We start from the raw sequence: 19,341 nt of genomic DNA on the forward strand, positions 1-19,341 counted from the left end.
TACAGGTAATGAGGTATCTTGTCCTTTTGCTATGAATCATGGTTGCCATTATAATTGTCTTAATTTCTCCACATAGCATTCCAATAATGTCTTGGGGATAAAATTGATATCTGCATATCGGGAGTTTTTTAATATGAAAATTGAGAATCATTGGATGCTCCTTGTCGGATGCTTTCATATTTTAATAGGAAGCTATCCTCAATCTCTTGGATCTAACAGGCTTTGATATTTTGGATTTACGCTGTACTGTATCTTTTTTTTTATTACCGGTATAGAAGATGAATGAATTTGAGATCCAGAATAAGACAGATATTAGATGACTATAAACATTAATGGTACTTCATCGGACCAATAAAAAACAGCAGAAAGAGAGTAATGTTTTAAAATCAATGTAATATAAAATCTCAAAAGATTATGTAAACTTTCAATGTTATCAGTAGAGAAATGTCAATCTTGAAGATATTGCCCAGGATGGTTAAATAAGATCATATCCAAGAGGTTGAATATTTAATTTTTTATATCTCCCTCTCTCTCAAAAAAAAATCAATATATTAATTACATTTATTTTATAATGTATATATGTTCACATATTGGCAAGATGCCTAAAATTTTTATTCTATAAAGAGGGGTGCCTTTAACTAGCCCGCACATCAATCAAACATTGTGAATTGTAAAATGTCTTTTCATATGCTGAGTTTAATTAAAGGAATAAGCCATGCAAGAACACATTTTGTATCCTTGTTTAAAAAACAGACAACAGTGTTTGCGTTGGTATGGGTTACAGCAATGATCCATCATTATCACACGGAATGAAAAGTTCACTTGGAAGTGGGTAATGTTAACTGTATACTTAAATGATGATTTCTTCAAGAATACCAGTAGATAGCTTGAAGGTTAGATGAAGAATTCAACTCGGTTCAGATATGAAACACCAACTGATGCGTATATTCATACACATATACGTCAGAGCCTAATTGTCGGGTTCCCTCTCAATAGTCAGAAAATAAATGTTATTTATATACATGTGAAGGACGGTCTAAGTGCTGATGTTTTTGTTTGTGAATGATATTGCTGGGTTGGTCTATTAGTACAGGCACCTGTTGCTTACAGACATAAGTTCCTTACCCTTCTGCCACCACTGAACTTTGGTTGCAGGTCAAGAGCCTCAGTTTGGAATTAACCCAGGTTTTAATGCATTAACTGAAAAAAGGATGTTCACTTGAGGAAATAAGACAGTTCTGGGGGTTTTTAATTTCAATTTTGTGTTTGTTGATACATATATGTATAAAGTGTTGTCGAATGAATAATGTAAATAATTACTCTTGTACATGTACATCATACAAAAATAGGTGATTGCAATTTTTATACTATATAGCTATACAGATGCATGTATATACACAAATAAACAAAAAAACCCATCATTTTCCAGCTTAAGTTCATTGAGGCATTCAATCCATGAGTCATTCAGGCAATTTAATAAAACAAATCAATAAGTTCATCTTTAGGTCAACAAATGGCGTAGCAGAATGATCTAGGTTGCTTTGCTTTAATAAGGCAAACTTGATTTATACAGTCATTTAAAAGAGGCCTGTGGGTCTTAACACTCACTTGGGTAACAGTTGTACTTCTTCATTTCAGCTCCATTTGTTGTCGATACCTTGCCTTTGAGGAGTTGGAACAGCTAGAGGTTTCATGTGTGGTGTAACTGAGGTTTAATGATACCCAAGAATAACTTGAAATGAACTGTATTAAATTTTATAAGACCTCTGTTTACATAGGATCACTATGGTATATCATTATAACTAAGGTGATGAGTTTGGTACACTGAAAATGTGATATAAGAAGTCAAAAGTTTCATTACTAGGGAGAAAATGCTTGGTAAATTAAAATGTACTATTCAAGATGCATTGATTAAGTTATAAAAGAGTAAAACATGAAGGAACTTAAGGCTGGTGCTTTATCACTGGTTTCCTTTGTGCTAAGCAGATGAGAGTATAACTGCATGACTCCCCCTGGATGGGACACCAGTCCATCGCAGGTTAACTCCCAGTGTAAGCCGGTAGTCAATTTCAGCTGGGTGGACTGAGACAATATACTACTCACTCAGATGAATTGCCTTGTCTCAGGTCACAGCTCATAACACCAAAATGACCACAGCGGTGCTTACACCAGCGAAATTTGGGTTATCGCCTATGACAACTAAGCTTTGTGCTCTCAAGATGCATTAAAATAAAGGAAAAGTCATAAATTGTTAGAGCAGCAATGAAAAGTTGGAGGTTTTCTCCTTGTAGGAAGATATAAAGGAAGAATTAAACGTATTTAGTGTCATGTTTTACCAACTGTGAGATGGAGAGAGATGTTGATAATCTATTTAGGTGTGGTGTAGACAGAGTTTCATTCTCTAGGCATGACATAAAGACAGAGGATCATTCTTTAGCTACATGGGATTGAAGTTAGGGTCATACAATAGCAGCACCACTGAGATAATAGATAGTAACTCTCTAAAAGCAAGGTATATCCAGAGGTTATCCTCTAGCAATGAGATGTAAACAGCTAGAACCATGAAATGAAAACAAAGGATTATTTTCCAGCCATGAGGTGGAGAACAAAGGTTCATTTTCCCTCTCTCCATGAGTAAAAAAAACCATGGTTCATTGACTCTAGCCATAAGGTGAAGACGGGTTTATTTTATAGCCATGAGATGAAGACGGAGGTTTTTATATTTTGGCCATGAGGTAAAGATGAATGTTCATTCTCTAGCCATGAGATGAAGACAGAGGTTTTAATATTTTGGCCATGAGGTAAAGATGAAGGTTCATTCTCTAGCCATATGTTAAAGATAGAGGTTCATTCACTAGTCGTTAGATGAAGATGCAGGCCCCTTCTATAGCAATGAGGTGAGGATGGAGGTTCATTCTCAAAATTTATGAGATGAAGATTGTTCATTCACTAGCCATGAGATAAAGTTAAGTTTCTAGAAATGAAGTGAAGATAGAAAGATAGAGGTTCATTCTCTAGCCATCAGGTAAGGATGGAAGTTTATTCTCTAGCCATGAGGTGAAGATTAATGTTAATTCTCTAGCCATAAGGTGAAAATGGAGGTTCATTCTGACGATGGAGGTTCTTTCTCTAGTCATGAGGTGAGGATGGAGGTTCACTCTCTAGTCATTGGGTGAGGATGGAGGTTCATTCTCTAACCATGAGGTGAAGATTTATGTTCATTCTCTAGCTATAAGGTGAAAATGGAGGTTCATTCTGGTGATGGAGGATCATTCTCTAGTCATGAGGTGAGGATGGAGGTTCATTCTCTAGCTATGAAGTTCATTCTCTAGCATGAGGTGAAGAGTGAGGTTCATTCTTTAACCATGAGAAAAAGATTTATGTTCATTCTCTAGCCATAAGGTGAAAATGGTGAGGTTCATTTTATAGCGATGAGGTGAAGAGTGAGTTTCATTCTCTAGCTATGAGATGAAGATTAATGTTCATTCTCTAGCCATAAGGTGAAAATGGAGGTTCATTCTGAAGATGGAGGTTCATTCTCTAACCATGAGGTTAAGAGTGAGCTTCATATTTTTACCCATAAGGTGAAGGGTGTAAATGGAAGTTCATTCTCTAGTCATGAGGCAAGGATAGTGGTTCATTTTATAGCTACGAGGTGAAGAGTGAGGTTCATTCTCTAGCCATCAGGTAAGGATGGAGGTTCATTCTCTAACCATGAGGTGAAGATTAATGTTCATGCTCTAGCTTTAAGGTGTAATTGCAGGTTCATTCTGATGATGGAGGTTCATTCTCTTGTCATGAGGTGAGGATGGAGGTTCATTCTCTAGCTATGAGGTGTAGATGGAATTTCATTCTCTTAGACTCTAGCCATGAGGTGAAGAGTGGGGTTCATTCTCTAGCCATGAGGTGAAGATCAATGTTCATTCTCCAGCCATAAGATGAAAATGGAGGTTCATTCTGACGATGGAGGTTCATTCTCTAGTCATGAGGTGAGGATGGGGGTTCATTCTCTAGCTATGAGGTGTAGATGGAATTTCATTCTCTAGCCATAATTTGAAAATCGAGGTTCATTCTGATGATGGAGGTTCATTCACTAACCATGAGGTTAAGAGTGAGCTTCATATTTTACCCATAAGGTGAAGGGTGTAAATTGAGGTTTATTCTCTAGTCATGAGGTGAGGATGGAGGTTCATTCTCTAGCTATGAGGTGTAGATGGAATTTCATTCTCTAGCCATGAGGTGAAGAGTGGGGTTCATTCTCTAGCTATGAGGTGAAGATTTATGTTCATTCTCTAGCCATAAGGTAAAAATGGAGATTCATTCTGATGATGGAGTTTCATTCTCTAGTCATGAGGTGAGGATGGAGGTTCAATTTCTCGCTATGAGGTGAAGAGTGAGGTTCATTCTCTAGCTATGAACTGTAGATGGAAGTTCATTCTCTAGCCATGAGGTGAAGATTAATGTTCATTCTCTAGCCATAAGGTGAAAATGGAGGTTCATTCTGACGATGGAGGTTCATTCTCTAGCCATTAGGTGGAGACAGGGGAGACACTGAGGTAACAGTGGCTAACTCTAGCAGTAAGGTGGATACAGAGCTATCCTTGATGATGTGAAGATGAGGTTCATTTTCTAGCCATGGGGTGAAGATGGGGGGTTTATTTTCAATCCATTATAGATAAAGACAGAGGGGTTCATATTAATAGTTCTAGCCATGAGGAGATTAGAGACAGGTTCATTCACTAGCAGTAGCAATGAGGTAACAGAGGTTAACTAAGCAGTAAGGTTGATACAGAGCTATGGAATATTGTAATAAAGGTAATTCCCTAGCTCTGAGGTGGATATACTTAAGTAAATTTTCTAGCAGTGAGGTGCCAATAGAATCATTTTTCGCAACAATGCGAGTTATACAGTTTAACCAGTGAAGGGGAGGCAGGAGAAAAAATTCCATAGCAGTGAGGTGACTGAGATATGTTATTGCAACGTGTCATGATGCTTAAGTCTAAAAGATATAATGTGGTAAAAACGCAAGATCTTTTGTCTTAATAAAACAATTGTCATTTGACAATTAATACTTCAAGATGTAAATTTTTGTATAGTAGAGATGGAGACATAATGATATAAGGTAGAAGAAATTAGTAAGTCTCTGGCATATTTACAACACTGCGTGTAATATGGTCATGCAATCAGATCACCATCTTCGCTAGCCAAGGGTGACGATCCACGGTGTTTCTCTATTCTATGTTTTTCTATTCTGAATAGAATCGTCACCCTTAGCTAGCGAAGATGTCAGATCACATTAAATTGCTTCATGTTCAATATACATTTGTAATTTCTTCTTTTTATTTATTTTTTTTTTTTTGTACATCTGAAATAAAATTAATTTATCAAAATACTAACTCCCTTATTCCTCCAAGTATTTATATAGACGGATATATCCATGTTTTCACCCTGTCCACTACTTATATTCAGTGTATACTCGAAAGAAAAAATACCCCCCCCCCCCCCCCGGGCAATCTTTTCTGAGATTCGCACATGAATTCACAGATACAAAAAAAATGTTGTATAGTACTGCCATTTAATTATTATAAATAAAAATGTACAATTCTACATGTTTAATACCTCACACTCGCACACGTGCTCTCAAAGTCTGTGACGTAGCGGAAATTTTCCCGGAGAGTGAATAAAGGAGATCGATTTCGTTGAACCATAGTTGGTGAGCGAGGAAGGAAAGCACACGTGTTTCTTGGCGCTCCTTTAAACTGAAAAATAATAATGAGTGTTTCAGAGAAAAATGTATTTACGGGTAATCAGGAGTATCTAAAAGAAAAAGAGGTTCGTGTTTAGTTTGTTTTAATGCATACAATTTTTGCTGATGATGATGATGATTTATCGATTTTTTCTGGGCATCTTTTTTTCTTGTATAGTCTGAAAATATTCCCTCATTACGATAATTTATTCGATATTGGTTTTTTAAAGGAGTATTTTCTTACAATTTACAGATTTACAGTTGTTTAATTCGCCTCGCTGACAATATCGTTACAAGTAGTACCTATAGAATTTAGCATAGAAGATATCTGCAGTGTTTTGCGTAACGTGGTCTTTAACATTAAATTTTATGTGCTATGCTTGGTGCAAGTGGATCAATAAATATTCTCTTGTATCCATGAAGTATTTTACAGACACCATTTGATATGCCTAATCTTGATATGAATCAACCATGCAGTTAAGGCGATTTAGGAGGGGGGTGGTTGGGATGGGCATAAAAAGAATTTATGAAATGTAATTTTAAAAAGACATTTATGAAATCATGACATGTATAAACTCCTTCACAGCTAGCATTGGAGGAAACGGAATCTTCTTCAGCTGGTAGCAGTCAGAGTAGTTTAGAGAGTGGGGATGAAAATGTGGGTCGAGGAAATTGGTCTGGCCGTTTGGACTTCCTATTGTCTTGCGTTGGGTTTGCCGTGGGGCTTGGCAATATATGGAGGTTTCCCTATCTGTGTTATCAAAGTGGAGGAGGTAAGAAAACAATTATATCTCAGTGCTTAAAAATATGTTTAATTATTTGGAATATAAGGGGAGTAAAGTTTATTTATCTTATGTGCTCTTTTCTTAATCATACATTTCTGATCTATTTCCAGGTGCCTTTTTGATCCCCTATGTGATCTTCCTGTTTCTGTGTGGGGTTCCATTGTTCTTCTTAGAGATCAGTTATGGACAGTTTGCCAGTCTGAGCCCAATTACTGTTTGGAAAATTTCACCACTCTTCAAGGGTTAGTAATCTCTTTTGCATCAAGCCTCTGGGCTGCGTAGCCAGACTGGTTTTTATGTGATATGTTAAACCTCACTGAGAGATTAAATTAAAGGTGAGATTCGTGGAAAAGTTTCTCTCCATTTTTACTGAGTTCATGCATGTTTGCAAGGTTAAAGGGTAAAGCCTCTGAATATTAGTGCTTGTAGTACAGTACCAATCTTACAGTAGCTAGTAAATAATTCTTTGTTGATCTCCTTGATATGAAAGACAGAGATCAATACTCCCAAACAGTTATTGGCACTATTCCATGGTTAGCCAAGCTACTTTACAATAATTTAAAGGCCAAAAGTTATGAATTTCCAAAAACATTCTGAATGAATATTTTACAAAAGGTAGAGTTAATGCTATAATATAAAACAACAAATATTACAGGGGACCCATTCTCCCATTAGGTGGTAGATGTCAGCTGTCAGGGCTGACTGGTAGGATAGGTAGCCAGCCAGTCTCCCACCAGGGGAATTAATTATCTCACTCCTGAACCTGCATAATAACTGTCAAATAATTGCCTTTGGACAAGGAGAAACACTCCCGGGGAAATTATTTACTGACCCCCTAGGTTAGCACAAAGTGTTGGGTAACATAAGTGTCAGGTCAGTTTATGGAGGGAGGGAGATGATGAATAAAAACTGCTCATTGGTTGGAATGGACTTCTGTTGACCTTCTATAATGCTATTATTAGTTAATGGGAGTCTAATTTTAGAGCTTTGCGTCAAGAGAGTTGTAAAAGACTATCAGAAGCTGCTTGCTTTGTGTTATAAAGATTGGGTTTTTTCCCAGAATTAAAGGGGGGATGAAAATACCAACAAATTAGCATGCAGAGTCACAATCAGATAAAACTGAGGAAGTTGGGGATATACTCACATGCATAATTGAAGAGATTTAAACAAATAGAATTTGAAGGGGAAATTAACACACTCACCCTCCCACAGATTTGATGTTTAGGTGGATCAAAGAAGGAAATTATTTAACAGACTACAAAGATATTTATATTGAAACATTGCATACAAATTGTAAAATAGGAAGCCTTATAAATAACCATTTTACAAAACCTTTTAAATCTAGTTTCCTCTAAAAATAAAATGTCCTTATGGAGTGAATGATTTGTAACAAATAAGTTGAAAAGATCGATGTTGATATACATTTTTAAAAATTTGAAATGTTTGAATCTTTCAAATTTGAATGCATGTCCCTAAATGACATTTTACCTTAAACTAGATTAGCATTAATAAAATTTAAAGAACTGTTTCCAAGTGCCCCAATCCTAATTTTCTCTGATTATGATTATAAATGGGGGTGGGTGGGTATGAGCTCTTTGGATCATGATTGTAGGATAAACCGTAGTTTTTTTTTCTCTTTCATATAGTCAGTATTGAGTAATTACATACCAATATCTAAGATTACCGGTTAGTGTTTGAACATAGAATTATAGTATCATTAAACCATTGCTAACCTTACCGACTTTGTGCTGATTAATCAATACATATCTACACATTTGAAACGCAACTCAGTTTACCTTTAAGAGACAAATGTGTTTTATTGCAGAAAACAAATTTTGGTCACAGATGAAAAGAGAATATCACAATAATTGTAGTAATATATGTCTAGAAATAAGTCTGTTCAAGTTAGAAGTTCATTTGTATGATTAGAAATACGATATCTCTACTATAAATTGTTTATGTACATCAAGAAGTAGGGAAAAACATGATTTTTTATTTGCTTTATTTCAGGTGTGGGCTATGGCATGATCATAATCTCTGGTATTGTGTGTGTGTACTACAACATCATCATAACATGGACCATTTACTTCCTGTACCACTCCTTCAAAGCAGTGTTACCATGGAGCACTTGTGGCAATCCCTGGAACACGGAAAAGTGCTACATCCGCGGGGAAATTAATCTGACCCAAGCGGACAATGCCACAGCCAATGGGACGATTGGATACAACATAAATACGACAAGTCTCCTCAACCTCTCTGATGTAACGGTGGCTTTTGTTGGGGGAGCAAGTAATACCTCTAAATCCGATTTGGTCAACTTGACAAACAAGGTCACAGCTAGTGAAGAATTTTGGCAGTAAGGAGCCCCTTTCAGTATTTTATTTAAAAGAGTGTTCATCTCTCAAGCAAACACACTCCTATTTCATTGTCTCTTTTGTGTATAAAATGTAACAGTTATAAGAATTTTTTAAGAAAAGGAATTCAGAGTAACTGGGTCATGTCATTAAAAGATTGTTAAACAGTACTGATCAGACCCATCCTAACAGAAAGTAAACCCGAACTAAACCCTGGGTTTACTTTCTGGGTTTACTTCGGGTTTACTAGAGAGAACTCGGAGTAAACCCAGAGTGGACACAGAGAGTAAACCCAGTCAGAAGTATACCCCTGAAAGCAGACACTAACTGTGTATTTGGAATATACAAAGGGTAGGAATTACAGGCAGTAGGATGGTAAGACAAAATACTAGTCTGCTTCACACTTCAGTGCATACAGTTGACCTCAAAAGCAATTTCAAAGTAAACCCAAAGTAAAACCCGAGTGGACCCAAATTTTCAAAAAGTAAACCCAAAAAGTAAACCAGGGGATTAGTTGGGGTTTACTCTGGTGTTAGGTTGGGTCTGATCGGTACTGTAGTTATATCTTTTACCATTTTTTCAGTATTAATAAAAAGTTATCATTAAGAAAGAATAAACAAAAAACACATTCTGTTGGTAAATAGAAAGTATTGTATGTTGATGTCTTTATTTGAATATTGGTGTTGCTGAAAATGAATTGATCATTATACAGATATCATATTTGACTTGTTTAAGGAATGAAGTTTTACAAATCACTGATGGGATAGAGGATTTGGGCACTATTCGCTGGGAACTATTAATTTGTCTGGCCATAGCATGGATTGTTGTATTTCTCTGCTTATGTAAAGGAATTAAATCCTCAGGAAGGGTAAGTGAAGCCCTTAATATACATAAAAACATTTTTGAACTGGATAAATGCACTCGTGAATATTATTTCTTTGTTGATTGAATTTTAACATGTGAATGACCTCTGTAGGTTGTATATGTGACAGCCACTTTCCCCTACTTGGTTCTGACTATTCTTCTTATCCGTGGTGTCACTCTCCCCGGGGCAGGGGCAGGGATTTACTTCTATCTGGTGCCTGAGTGGGAAAAACTCCTGACATTCAAGGTTTGTGACACTACAGTGCAGTAGATATTGATCAAAATTTACATGATCCATCAGATATTCATGATATCAAAATCATATCTAAAACAATTGTTTATCTCAACGTCTGATTGTTTATCTGAACATCTCTAGGTTTGGGGGGATGCAGCGGTCCAGATTTTCTACTCGGTGGGAATGGCGTGGGGCGGTCTGATCACCATGGCCAGCTACAACAAATTCAACAACAACTGTTACCGTGACGCTATGATTGTCCCCCTGATTAACTGTGGCACCAGTGTGTTTGCCGGGCTGGTCATCTTCTCTGTGTTAGGATTCATGTCACACGAGACGGGCATTGACATCAAGAACGTTGTCACTCAGGGTACCTCTCATTGATTGTTTTCATGCAGATTTTAATTTTGTTGGCAATCGTACATATTTTGTCACTGACTTCAGCTTTATCTGATTTGAAAGTAGAGATTTCCTTTAGTAGAGTTTTACACGGAAGAAGAGCAACAATTTGTATTTTGGGAAATTCACTGTGACCTGAATAAATGCTATTTTATGAAGTCTACAGCTATGGCAAATTACAAATCTAAAAACTAATTCATTTGATGTTTACTTCTAGTATGCACATGGTTGTTCAAACATTAGCATTATTTGAAGATTTTATTTATATTACTGTATGTTTCTAGGTCCTGGACTGACCTTCGTGGCATACCCCGAGGCAGTGGCCAGGCTCCCCATCTCCCCATTGTGGGCGGTTCTCTTCTTCCTGATGTTGTTCACAATCGGTCTGGACAGCCAGGTATGATGTTGTTCTGGTGCATGTGTACTTAAAACAAAATATGCCTTCAAATGATGACACACTCGTTTGATGAAGATGAAAAATAATCTACAGAATATAAACTAAATGGAGGGACAAGAGAAACATTCTAGTTTGATCTTGATGCATAATGTTGATTATTGTTAACGATCAAGGATACTTGAAATACTGTATGTGAGAGCTCAATCAAATAAGATGAATAAAGATACTATGATTTCATCATTATCTAAATTTGACGCGTGTGTCACCATTCTTTCCTAATCCAAAATCTTGGTTCACAAGAAGCCATTTCAGGCTCTCTGTGGACACATACGCCTCTAACAGAATTAAGACAGGAGTGCAAGTAAAGAAAGAGGATGTTGTGATAATCGCAGTAAAATGTTCAAACTTGAGGGGTTTGTAAAGGATATTGAAATTGATAACTTGAAGACCTATAACATAATTGATAAAAACTTCAGTCGAATTTTCTATTGGTTCCTCTAAATGAACTGTGATGGAAGCTTGCACACCTGTTTTCACCGTCTTTCATAGTTTTCATGGTGTTTGCAGATCGTTTTACATCCTTCATTAATCATCCATCATTTAAATAATCATTTATGTTCTTTATGAAAAATAAAATGATTTGGTAATGAATAGTTATGTATGACTCATAAATATGTTGTTTAGTTCTTAAGGAGACAGTTTTTTTCTGCAAATCAATTTAGATGGGAAGCGCATCACAAGGGGAATAACTCTGAATTTTATTTAATTGAACAACAGAATTTTATTTGATTGAACAACATATTTATGAGTCTTTAGTTTTAATCTTAACATTGTCTTGACATAATGAACTATCTTTATTATCTAGAATAGTCTTGCTGTAGCAAGGTACACAGGTAAAGTTTAGTTTTTTTAATGGGAGAGTGAGGAGAGAGTGAAGCTATCTTAATGAGTTATAGATTTAATTTTACATGCCAAGTGACATTAACTGATATGATGACAAATTATTTTTACCATGGACAGCCAGATTACATATTATAGTCGGAATTTGACAGCAGACATGAACAAATAAAATTACTGGTCACCATTGACTTTAGAAGTAGTTTTTTTTGCTTATGGACTATATGTTGACATATACAATGTATCAATTCTTTTTCCACAAATTTGGAGAGTAATGAGAGTAGTGGCAGCTGAGGTTATACTTATTTTTAAAAGTCCGTCAATGTGTACAAGACTGTTTTGTGATTTTTGATGAATGGGTGGTTGTTAGATTTATGTAAGTTGAAGCTGAGATTAGAACAGGGATGGGTTGTTTTTCTCAGATGTGACAATTTTATTAATTTAAAATGCTTCCCATTCCAGGCTAATTTAACATCAGTGAAAGTTTTGTTTTATATATTAGCTATCATAGCTGCTTCTTTACAGTGTTCCACAAATACACAGTAAAGTAATTGAGAATTTTATCTACTTTCTTCAAAATTTCTTCCCTTCAAGAATATTTCCCACATCTGAGTCATAGAATGACTAACACATCCATGTAGGGGGTGGCCCACTGTGGACAAATTCAGAAAAAATACTGGGAATATTGGGGTGGGAATGTAAAACAAGATACTCTTAGAAAACAACCAAACCCTTGGGCTATGAGCATTGAAGTGAATTTGGTGAGACACTTTGAAATGCTTGTATGCTATGTTTCTTTTTTGTCCAGGAAGTGTGGGAATGTGGTGCTGGGAGACCATGTGATCAACACATCTTTGTATCACCACGGTAACCCTGGTCCCATACTGTGATAAATAGACAATATTTGTTTCAACAGCCCAAATAATATTTGTTATGCCTGGTATGCATAAGGAATTAATTACAAAGCTTTTGACTAGTGGCTGGGATTTTGTTTTTAACTCTATCATATTAAAGAGATTTGGTTTGAGGGACATAAAATGGTGTCTATATATGTTAATTTTCGTACTGATTTGGTAGAGAACTTCAGCAAATCTAAAATGGCTTATGCATTAAAGGCATATACTAAGGTTTAACACACTTTGAATTTCATTGTAGGTTTAATTAAGCACAAAGTTCACAAGATTTCTATTTCTAATTTGTAAATACCCAATATTCTTCAAAGTAATGGTTAAACCAATTTCAACATTTAATAAATGTCACTTGTGAACTTTTAATCTTTTGACTTGTTCTTATTTCACACACATGTACTTGCTGATTAATGATAAACAATGCATGGTCTTTGTGAAAATCCAACCTTTCAAACAGTATTCATTTCCAATTTTCCAGTTATTATGACATTATTCTTTTAAAGATCATTATTTTAATATTGAAAATAGTATATTAAAAAGAACCCAAAATTACAAGATTTTGGTCTTCTCTCTTTTCTTGATTTATGAAAACTATGCATTGAATGTTTATTTCCTCTGAGAAATCTTATGAAATGGTTCAGTGTCTTGTACTTCTATTAATAAGCCTTATTCTTAAATCTGTTTTCAATTGATGCAGTGCTATCTGTTTTCAGTTGTTTGAATTATCATATTGTTAGTACAAAATCCAGAAATGACAAAATTCTAAGAGCATGAAAAATTGAATGCATAAATACAGTGGAAACTTGTCAATAATTGATAAAGAACTGCAGAGGAAGTAGACAAACATTGAACCCTGGGATGGCTGGGGCCATGAGAACTGATTCGGAGCTCTGTTGACCCTCAGGCTGTCTGTCCGCTCTCTAAGCCCCAGGGGTCACAGGTGTCCAATCGCTTCATTTAAGTCTTGCCTGAAATTCATGCAAAATACATGTGTGTGGAATTTTTGGATTTCATTTGAAAAAAAAGAATTCAGGATTTTTAGGAATAAGGATTTTGTAAAGTAGTATTCACTGGCGTCATGGGCGCCACCAATTTGCATTCTGGAACTTGTAAGAGCACTCATCAAAATAAAAAATTAAACTGCTTTTCTCTTTTTAAAATCTAATAATGAAAGTTTTTAAAACAAAAGGATTGTTAGAGAGAATCTATCCTGAATTCTTTCTCATCAACCACATGTTTTCAGACTCTACTCAGTTTCTTTCCTTGTACTGTCATTGTCTTTCGATTTAATAGTTTGGAATGTTTGAGACCATGACCAGTGCATTTGTCGATGAATTTCCACATCTACTGAAAAACAGGAAGGTCCTGTTCACAGCATTTTTCTGCTTCATCGAATTTCTGCTGGGAATTCCCTGTATCATGGAGGTAAGAAACTGGATACTACTATAATTATCTCAGTAGAAATTCAATTTAAAGGTAAAAAAAGCTTTTTTGTTCCAAAATGAGGCATCTGCAATTTTTGTCATTTACATGTTCCGAGGATAATGAAACCCATTGGGAGATTTATGTGAGGCTGTTGGACTGTAATTAAAATAACACATAAGCCTCTTTTTAACCAGCTTGGTTGCTTTCTTAAGAGTTTGCTGAGCTATCAAATTTGGGGGGGGGGGGGGTTGGTTAAAATAAAATTACAAATTATACAGGTTATCAATGTCAGTGCAAATACTTTTATAGGGAGGAATCTACGTGCTCCAGATCATGGATTGGTACTGTGCTACATTCTCTCTGATGTTGCTCTCCTTGACTGAATGTGTTGTTATTGCTTGGATTTATGGTAAGTCTCTCTCTCTCTCTCTCTCTCTCTCTCTCTCTCTCTCTCTCAGAGTGTCAGTCTGTGCAAATTAACGATGGCTTGAATTTCACAGTGAAATTTTTCCCTCTACAGGTGCTGACCGATTTTACAAGGACATCGAGCTGATGATTGGTTACCAGCCAGGTGTGTGGTGGAAGATTTGCTGGAAGTATATCACACCTGCCACCATCACTGTGAGTTGCCACACCTCCCCCTCCCTAATTCTCTCTCCTTGGTCACATACAACCTCATTAGTGTAATTATCATGTAGATGGAAAACTGCTGCTTCAAACGTAATTTACTAGAGATGAGCCGGTTCAGGATGACAAATTTTTGTTTATATTCATTAAATTAGTTAGATTGCAAAAACTCTTTCAGCTCTGTATAGATTTTTGGTTAGTTTTAAGTTAACTTAACTTCAAGATTTGTCATGCAAAACTTATTTATTTGCCAAGAAAACTAAAAAATAAACAATTTTTGTTCCTTTTCCAGTTTATTTGGCTGTTCAGTGTTACCCAACTTAGTCCTGTGACATATGGTGACTACGAGTATCCAGATGGCGCCATCGTGTTTGGTTGGATGCTGGGACTGGCCTCCATTGTTCCTGTTCCTGTGTGTGCAATCATCGCAATCCTTGGGGAAAAGGGAAGCTTTGTACAAGTAAGCTGTCATCGTCACATTTTATTTTATCAAGATTTATAAAGGGGTTACTATGTGAATTAAACAAAAAGTTGGATTAAAATTTCTCCAATAGTTTCATCTTTGAAAGGCAAAAGTGCATTGCTTTAATGTAAGATATGAAGAATTTTTAACCGGGTTTTCCAACGGAAAAATCCGGTTATTAAAATGGTGAAAATGGCGGGCGGGTGGGTGGGGGGCTGCCAAAAGGGTACCCTCATTGTACGGATAACTCCTCCTACAGTTTTCAAGATAAAGTTGTTCTTTTGCAGATCAATTGTACATATATCAGAGGTGTGCATATTGCTAGGATTTTGATTTCCAATAATTTATGAAAAAAATACCAGCTTTTGAACTTAGTCTTTTTTTGGCAAAATATTGCATATAGGGTACTCCATTTCACTGGATACGGGTTGACATGGATTATGGATACAGTTCACATAAAAGCAAACCCGGTTTGCTGTCACATTGACAGGTTTTCAATTGTTTTTCTTTTTTTAATTTTGATGTACATCTAATGAAGTGTTTTTAATAATTTAATTTTTTAACAGCGAATCAAGAAGCTGGTCCATCATACAGATGATTGGGGTCCCGCGGTGGAGAAACACCGCGTCCGTTATTTACAGTCGCTACAGAACTCCCAGGAGTCCCTGGATTCTGTGGTCTGCACTCCATTGGTTGATGCTAAAAACATGTCAGTAAGCCAGCAGTTATGATGATTGAAGATTTTTAAAGTGTCAGAAGATTTCAATAGATAAACTGAAGGGTGTAGAACTCATTTGATATGTGTCAGATTGGGCAGGTCCGTTTTTGGAGGAGGTGGACAAGATAATTGTCGAAAGCAATGCATTTCAATGCATACAAAGAATCTCAAGGCAGTGACGCCAAACGATCACAGGGACCAGAAATTGTAGCATGTAGTCTGGGAACTATTGTACTGTATCTCATATTTGAATTGTTATGAATAGCTTGTTGATGTTATGGAGTCAATTTCTAGCTACTACTCAGACCGAAATGCTTTCACTTAATTATGACTGTAAAAAAAAGGAAAATCTAACTGAAAATTCCAACTTGCTCACCTTGCCGAATTTTTCAAATGTCTTCAGTGAAGATACAGTGATTTTAATGGAGATTATATACCTGCAATTTTAATTAAATGTATATAGGATTCTCAAATTAAAAATTTTTTAACAGATTTTTTAAATTTGAATCTAGTCGCTTTTAACTGAAAAATTATGACATTTTATTTTAAGTTTTTTAAAGACATCTTTTATATATTCTTTTTAAAGTTTTTGATGTGTTCAAAATTGATTTGATCTTTTTAACTGTGGTAAAAAATTGTATTATGTAACTTAAATTGTTCTTAATTTTATTTTTTAATAAATTTAGAAATTAAGATGTTTATTTATTTTATTGACTGGAACTTTATAAGTTACTGGCTTTGAGCTGGTAAATGGTAATCAATCACCACAAAATAAAAATACATAGGAATTGTGCTAGATTAAATCTATGCTAACTTCTTTTTAAAAAAAATTGCATAAGTGAACACCTCCATATACATGTAATCATTAATAGCAATGAAAAAGTCCCTGTGGTTTTTTAAGCAGTTAAAAAATTGTTGAAAATTATACCACATTCAATAACAATTTTGAAAGATTTCATATATATTCAATAAGGTTCGCTATAGCTTTCCCAAACTATTATCCTCGTCTATTCAAATTTATAAGGGGAAAACATTTAATTTGGGAATTTACTTAAACAATAAAATATATACGTTCTATGGCAGTTCATGTTTGTATGAAGTACTGGTACATTTATACGCAAACAAATTGGCCCACAAATTTAAAACTGGTGAAATCATGATTTGGCTATGTGAATAGCTAAATGAAAACGAAGAGAATGTGATTATATTTTCCTAATGAAATAAGGGAGAATATAGTTTGGTAGATATACCGGCAAATATTCAGTTTTGATTTGTAATAATCGCGTCATAACGTGCGCATGGACCACTCTGCTGACAACCTGTTTGAATGAAAATTGCATGGTGCACGCCCTATTTGCAAAAGGTTTTCTAGTTGCAAAAGAACACAAACTCAACTTCGAAATCAAAAGGGCGAGGATTTTATTTCGAGGTATATCTATAAATTTCTTTGCAATGTATGCATAAAAAGAAAATCGGAATGAATGCATAAAAAGAAATCGGAAGTGAATTGAATTATACAGAACTGCATTCTTAGAAGTTAAGGACCATTCCCAAACTCAACCAAACCTTTATTACAATTAACCAAGATCATCTGAGAATATACTCGAATATATCCCTTCACCAATTACGCGAATATATCCCTTCACCAATTACACGAATATATCCCTGCACGAAATTACATAAACTTTACACATTTTTGGGGAGTTAGACAGAATATTTCCCAAGGTTTGTCTGTTAAATCTACTTTGTGTCGGTATTTTAGAAAGTTATCTAGGTAATTAATGAATTAATATATGCATTTTACAACATATTCCAGATGAAAATATGTTATTTTTTCTTCTTTATTTTATATTACATATCCAATGTTTTGTTGCCTTAAGAGCTTCCATTTCCAAAATGAAAAAATTAAATTCAGATTTATAACATTTATTTCAGAGTTACATTATTAAGTACACGAATAAATAATACCATGATTAATTGGAATAAAAAAGTATACCAGAACACACTACTTTGATTAGTATGCTATTTTCATTATTATTATAGCAATTTTTTTTTTAATTTTACCGAGTTGTGTACCTTTTCTAGCAGACACCTATGCATGAAAAATAAATGACACCAATATATCAATCTAATTAAAATGAGACTTGTGAAACCGTACCATGTGTAATGCAATTAATTATGAAAAATGAAATGATTTATTAAAGTATAATTATGTTTCCAAAAACAAAAACAAAAAACAACCAGAACCCGTAATCCTCGGGGTGTGTTACATCTATGCACTATTCATCAATATATTATGGATTTGGACGTCTGACGTCATTTCTTACTGAAAGTATCGATTGGTCATATAAAAAGTCACTGAAAAGCAAACTCATTAAATCCATCCCTAATGTTTATATACGATAGATATATTAGTATATAACAGTTAAATATGCAAGGAAAAATCCATTGTAAAAGAAAAATTATAGATGTATAGAACAAAATATGAAGGAATGCATTTTCGCACACTGCTAAAATAACGGACCTGACAAGATACATATATGATACGTACCACTCTCCCTCCCAACTACCTTCAGTATTAATTTAGTCTTTGTTGCCCAGGGGGAGGGGGTTCATTTGTATATTTTTTATACCTTTACTATGTTAATTTACAAACGTTGCAAATTCCAAGGGGGGATTATAAATCTCCATTTGAAAACTCTGTCGTCACTTTTAAAACCATTTTACCAATAGCTTGGACTCTGGGTAGATGTGTCAAACAGCAATGTGACGTAGACCTGTCTATTTCATTGTCAGCCACCCAGCCATTGCTCTTTGAAATCAACAAGATTTGTCTGGCTTTTGAGCTAAGACTACGCAATCGGTGCATATTTCACTTGAAACCTCGTTATTTTCAACTTGTTTTCACGCAAGAAATAGATAGCTACGTCCAACCGAAAGTCCAAGGTCTTGTTAAAATGGTTCTATATCAGTCGATATGAAAGATATTGAGAACAAGCTTAATGAAAACACACAGAGTATATGGAGAGAAGGAATACCTGCTTTTCCAAAACTAAGAACATACGTTACCTTTAAAACTAATTACAAACTTGAACCGTATACTAGTATTGAATCGGCTTTCAATTTTATCAAAACATGAGAGATCAACTTTTAATTGTCCGATTCAGATGTGGAACTCTTCCGATTCGTTTTGAGACTGGACCTTTCCGTAATAAACAATTCTGTGACCGACTTTATTCATTCTGCTCAGAACAGTGTATTGAAGATGAAAAACTTTTTTTATTGCACTTTCTATAGAAATCTATGATAGAAACATTTCGACATGATGAGTATTTACTTGTTTCATTGATCAACAATTTAAATACCATTACAAACTGAAAGATTGATAATCTCTTAACAAATCAGGAAAAATGATATTCAAAAGAAATATGTTAAAATATTGTACCTCAGAAATCAGTGTAATTTATCAATGTCCAAATGTTAATATAATATAAATTTAAAATCATACACGAATAAAATAACT

At 35.0% G+C, this 19,341-nt stretch overlaps 1 protein-coding gene across 1 annotated transcript; it reads left to right on the top strand.

The window, feature by feature from the left end:
* Positions 1–5,672: 5,672 nt before the first annotated feature.
* Positions 5,673–16,511, top strand: LOC128192774 (sodium- and chloride-dependent glycine transporter 1-like). The gene is made up of 13 exons (XM_052865733.1): positions 5,673–5,832; positions 6,333–6,519; positions 6,642–6,773; positions 8,542–8,887; positions 9,621–9,753; positions 9,862–9,996; positions 10,126–10,354; positions 10,668–10,780; positions 13,879–14,010; positions 14,320–14,419; positions 14,531–14,631; positions 14,930–15,097; positions 15,667–16,511. The coding sequence occupies exons 1-13, from the start codon at positions 5,773–5,775 to the stop codon at positions 15,829–15,831; spliced, it is 2,001 nt and encodes a 666-aa protein (XP_052721693.1). The 5' UTR covers positions 5,673–5,772; the 3' UTR covers positions 15,832–16,511.
* The last annotated feature ends 2,830 nt before the right edge of the window (positions 16,512–19,341 follow it).

The sequence above is a fragment of the Crassostrea angulata genome, chromosome 7, assembly GCF_025612915.1.
Source record: "Crassostrea angulata isolate pt1a10 chromosome 7, ASM2561291v2, whole genome shotgun sequence".
Lineage (NCBI taxonomy): Eukaryota > Metazoa > Mollusca > Bivalvia > Ostreida > Ostreidae > Magallana > Magallana angulata.

What these genes read in the sequence shown, in the direction of transcription:
- LOC128192774 (XM_052865733.1), top strand. Translation starts at nt 5,773, where the DNA reads ATGAGTGTTTCAGAGAAAAATGTATTTACGGGTAATCAGGAGTATCTA. An exon ending in GAATTCCCTGTATCATGGAG is followed by an intron (nt 14,011 to 14,319) that starts GTAAGAAACTGG and finishes ATACTTTTATAG; the next exon opens with GGAGGAATCTACGTGCTCCA. An exon ending in TCACACCTGCCACCATCACT is followed by an intron (nt 14,632 to 14,929) that starts GTGAGTTGCCAC and finishes TTCCTTTTCCAG; the next exon opens with TTTATTTGGCTGTTCAGTGT.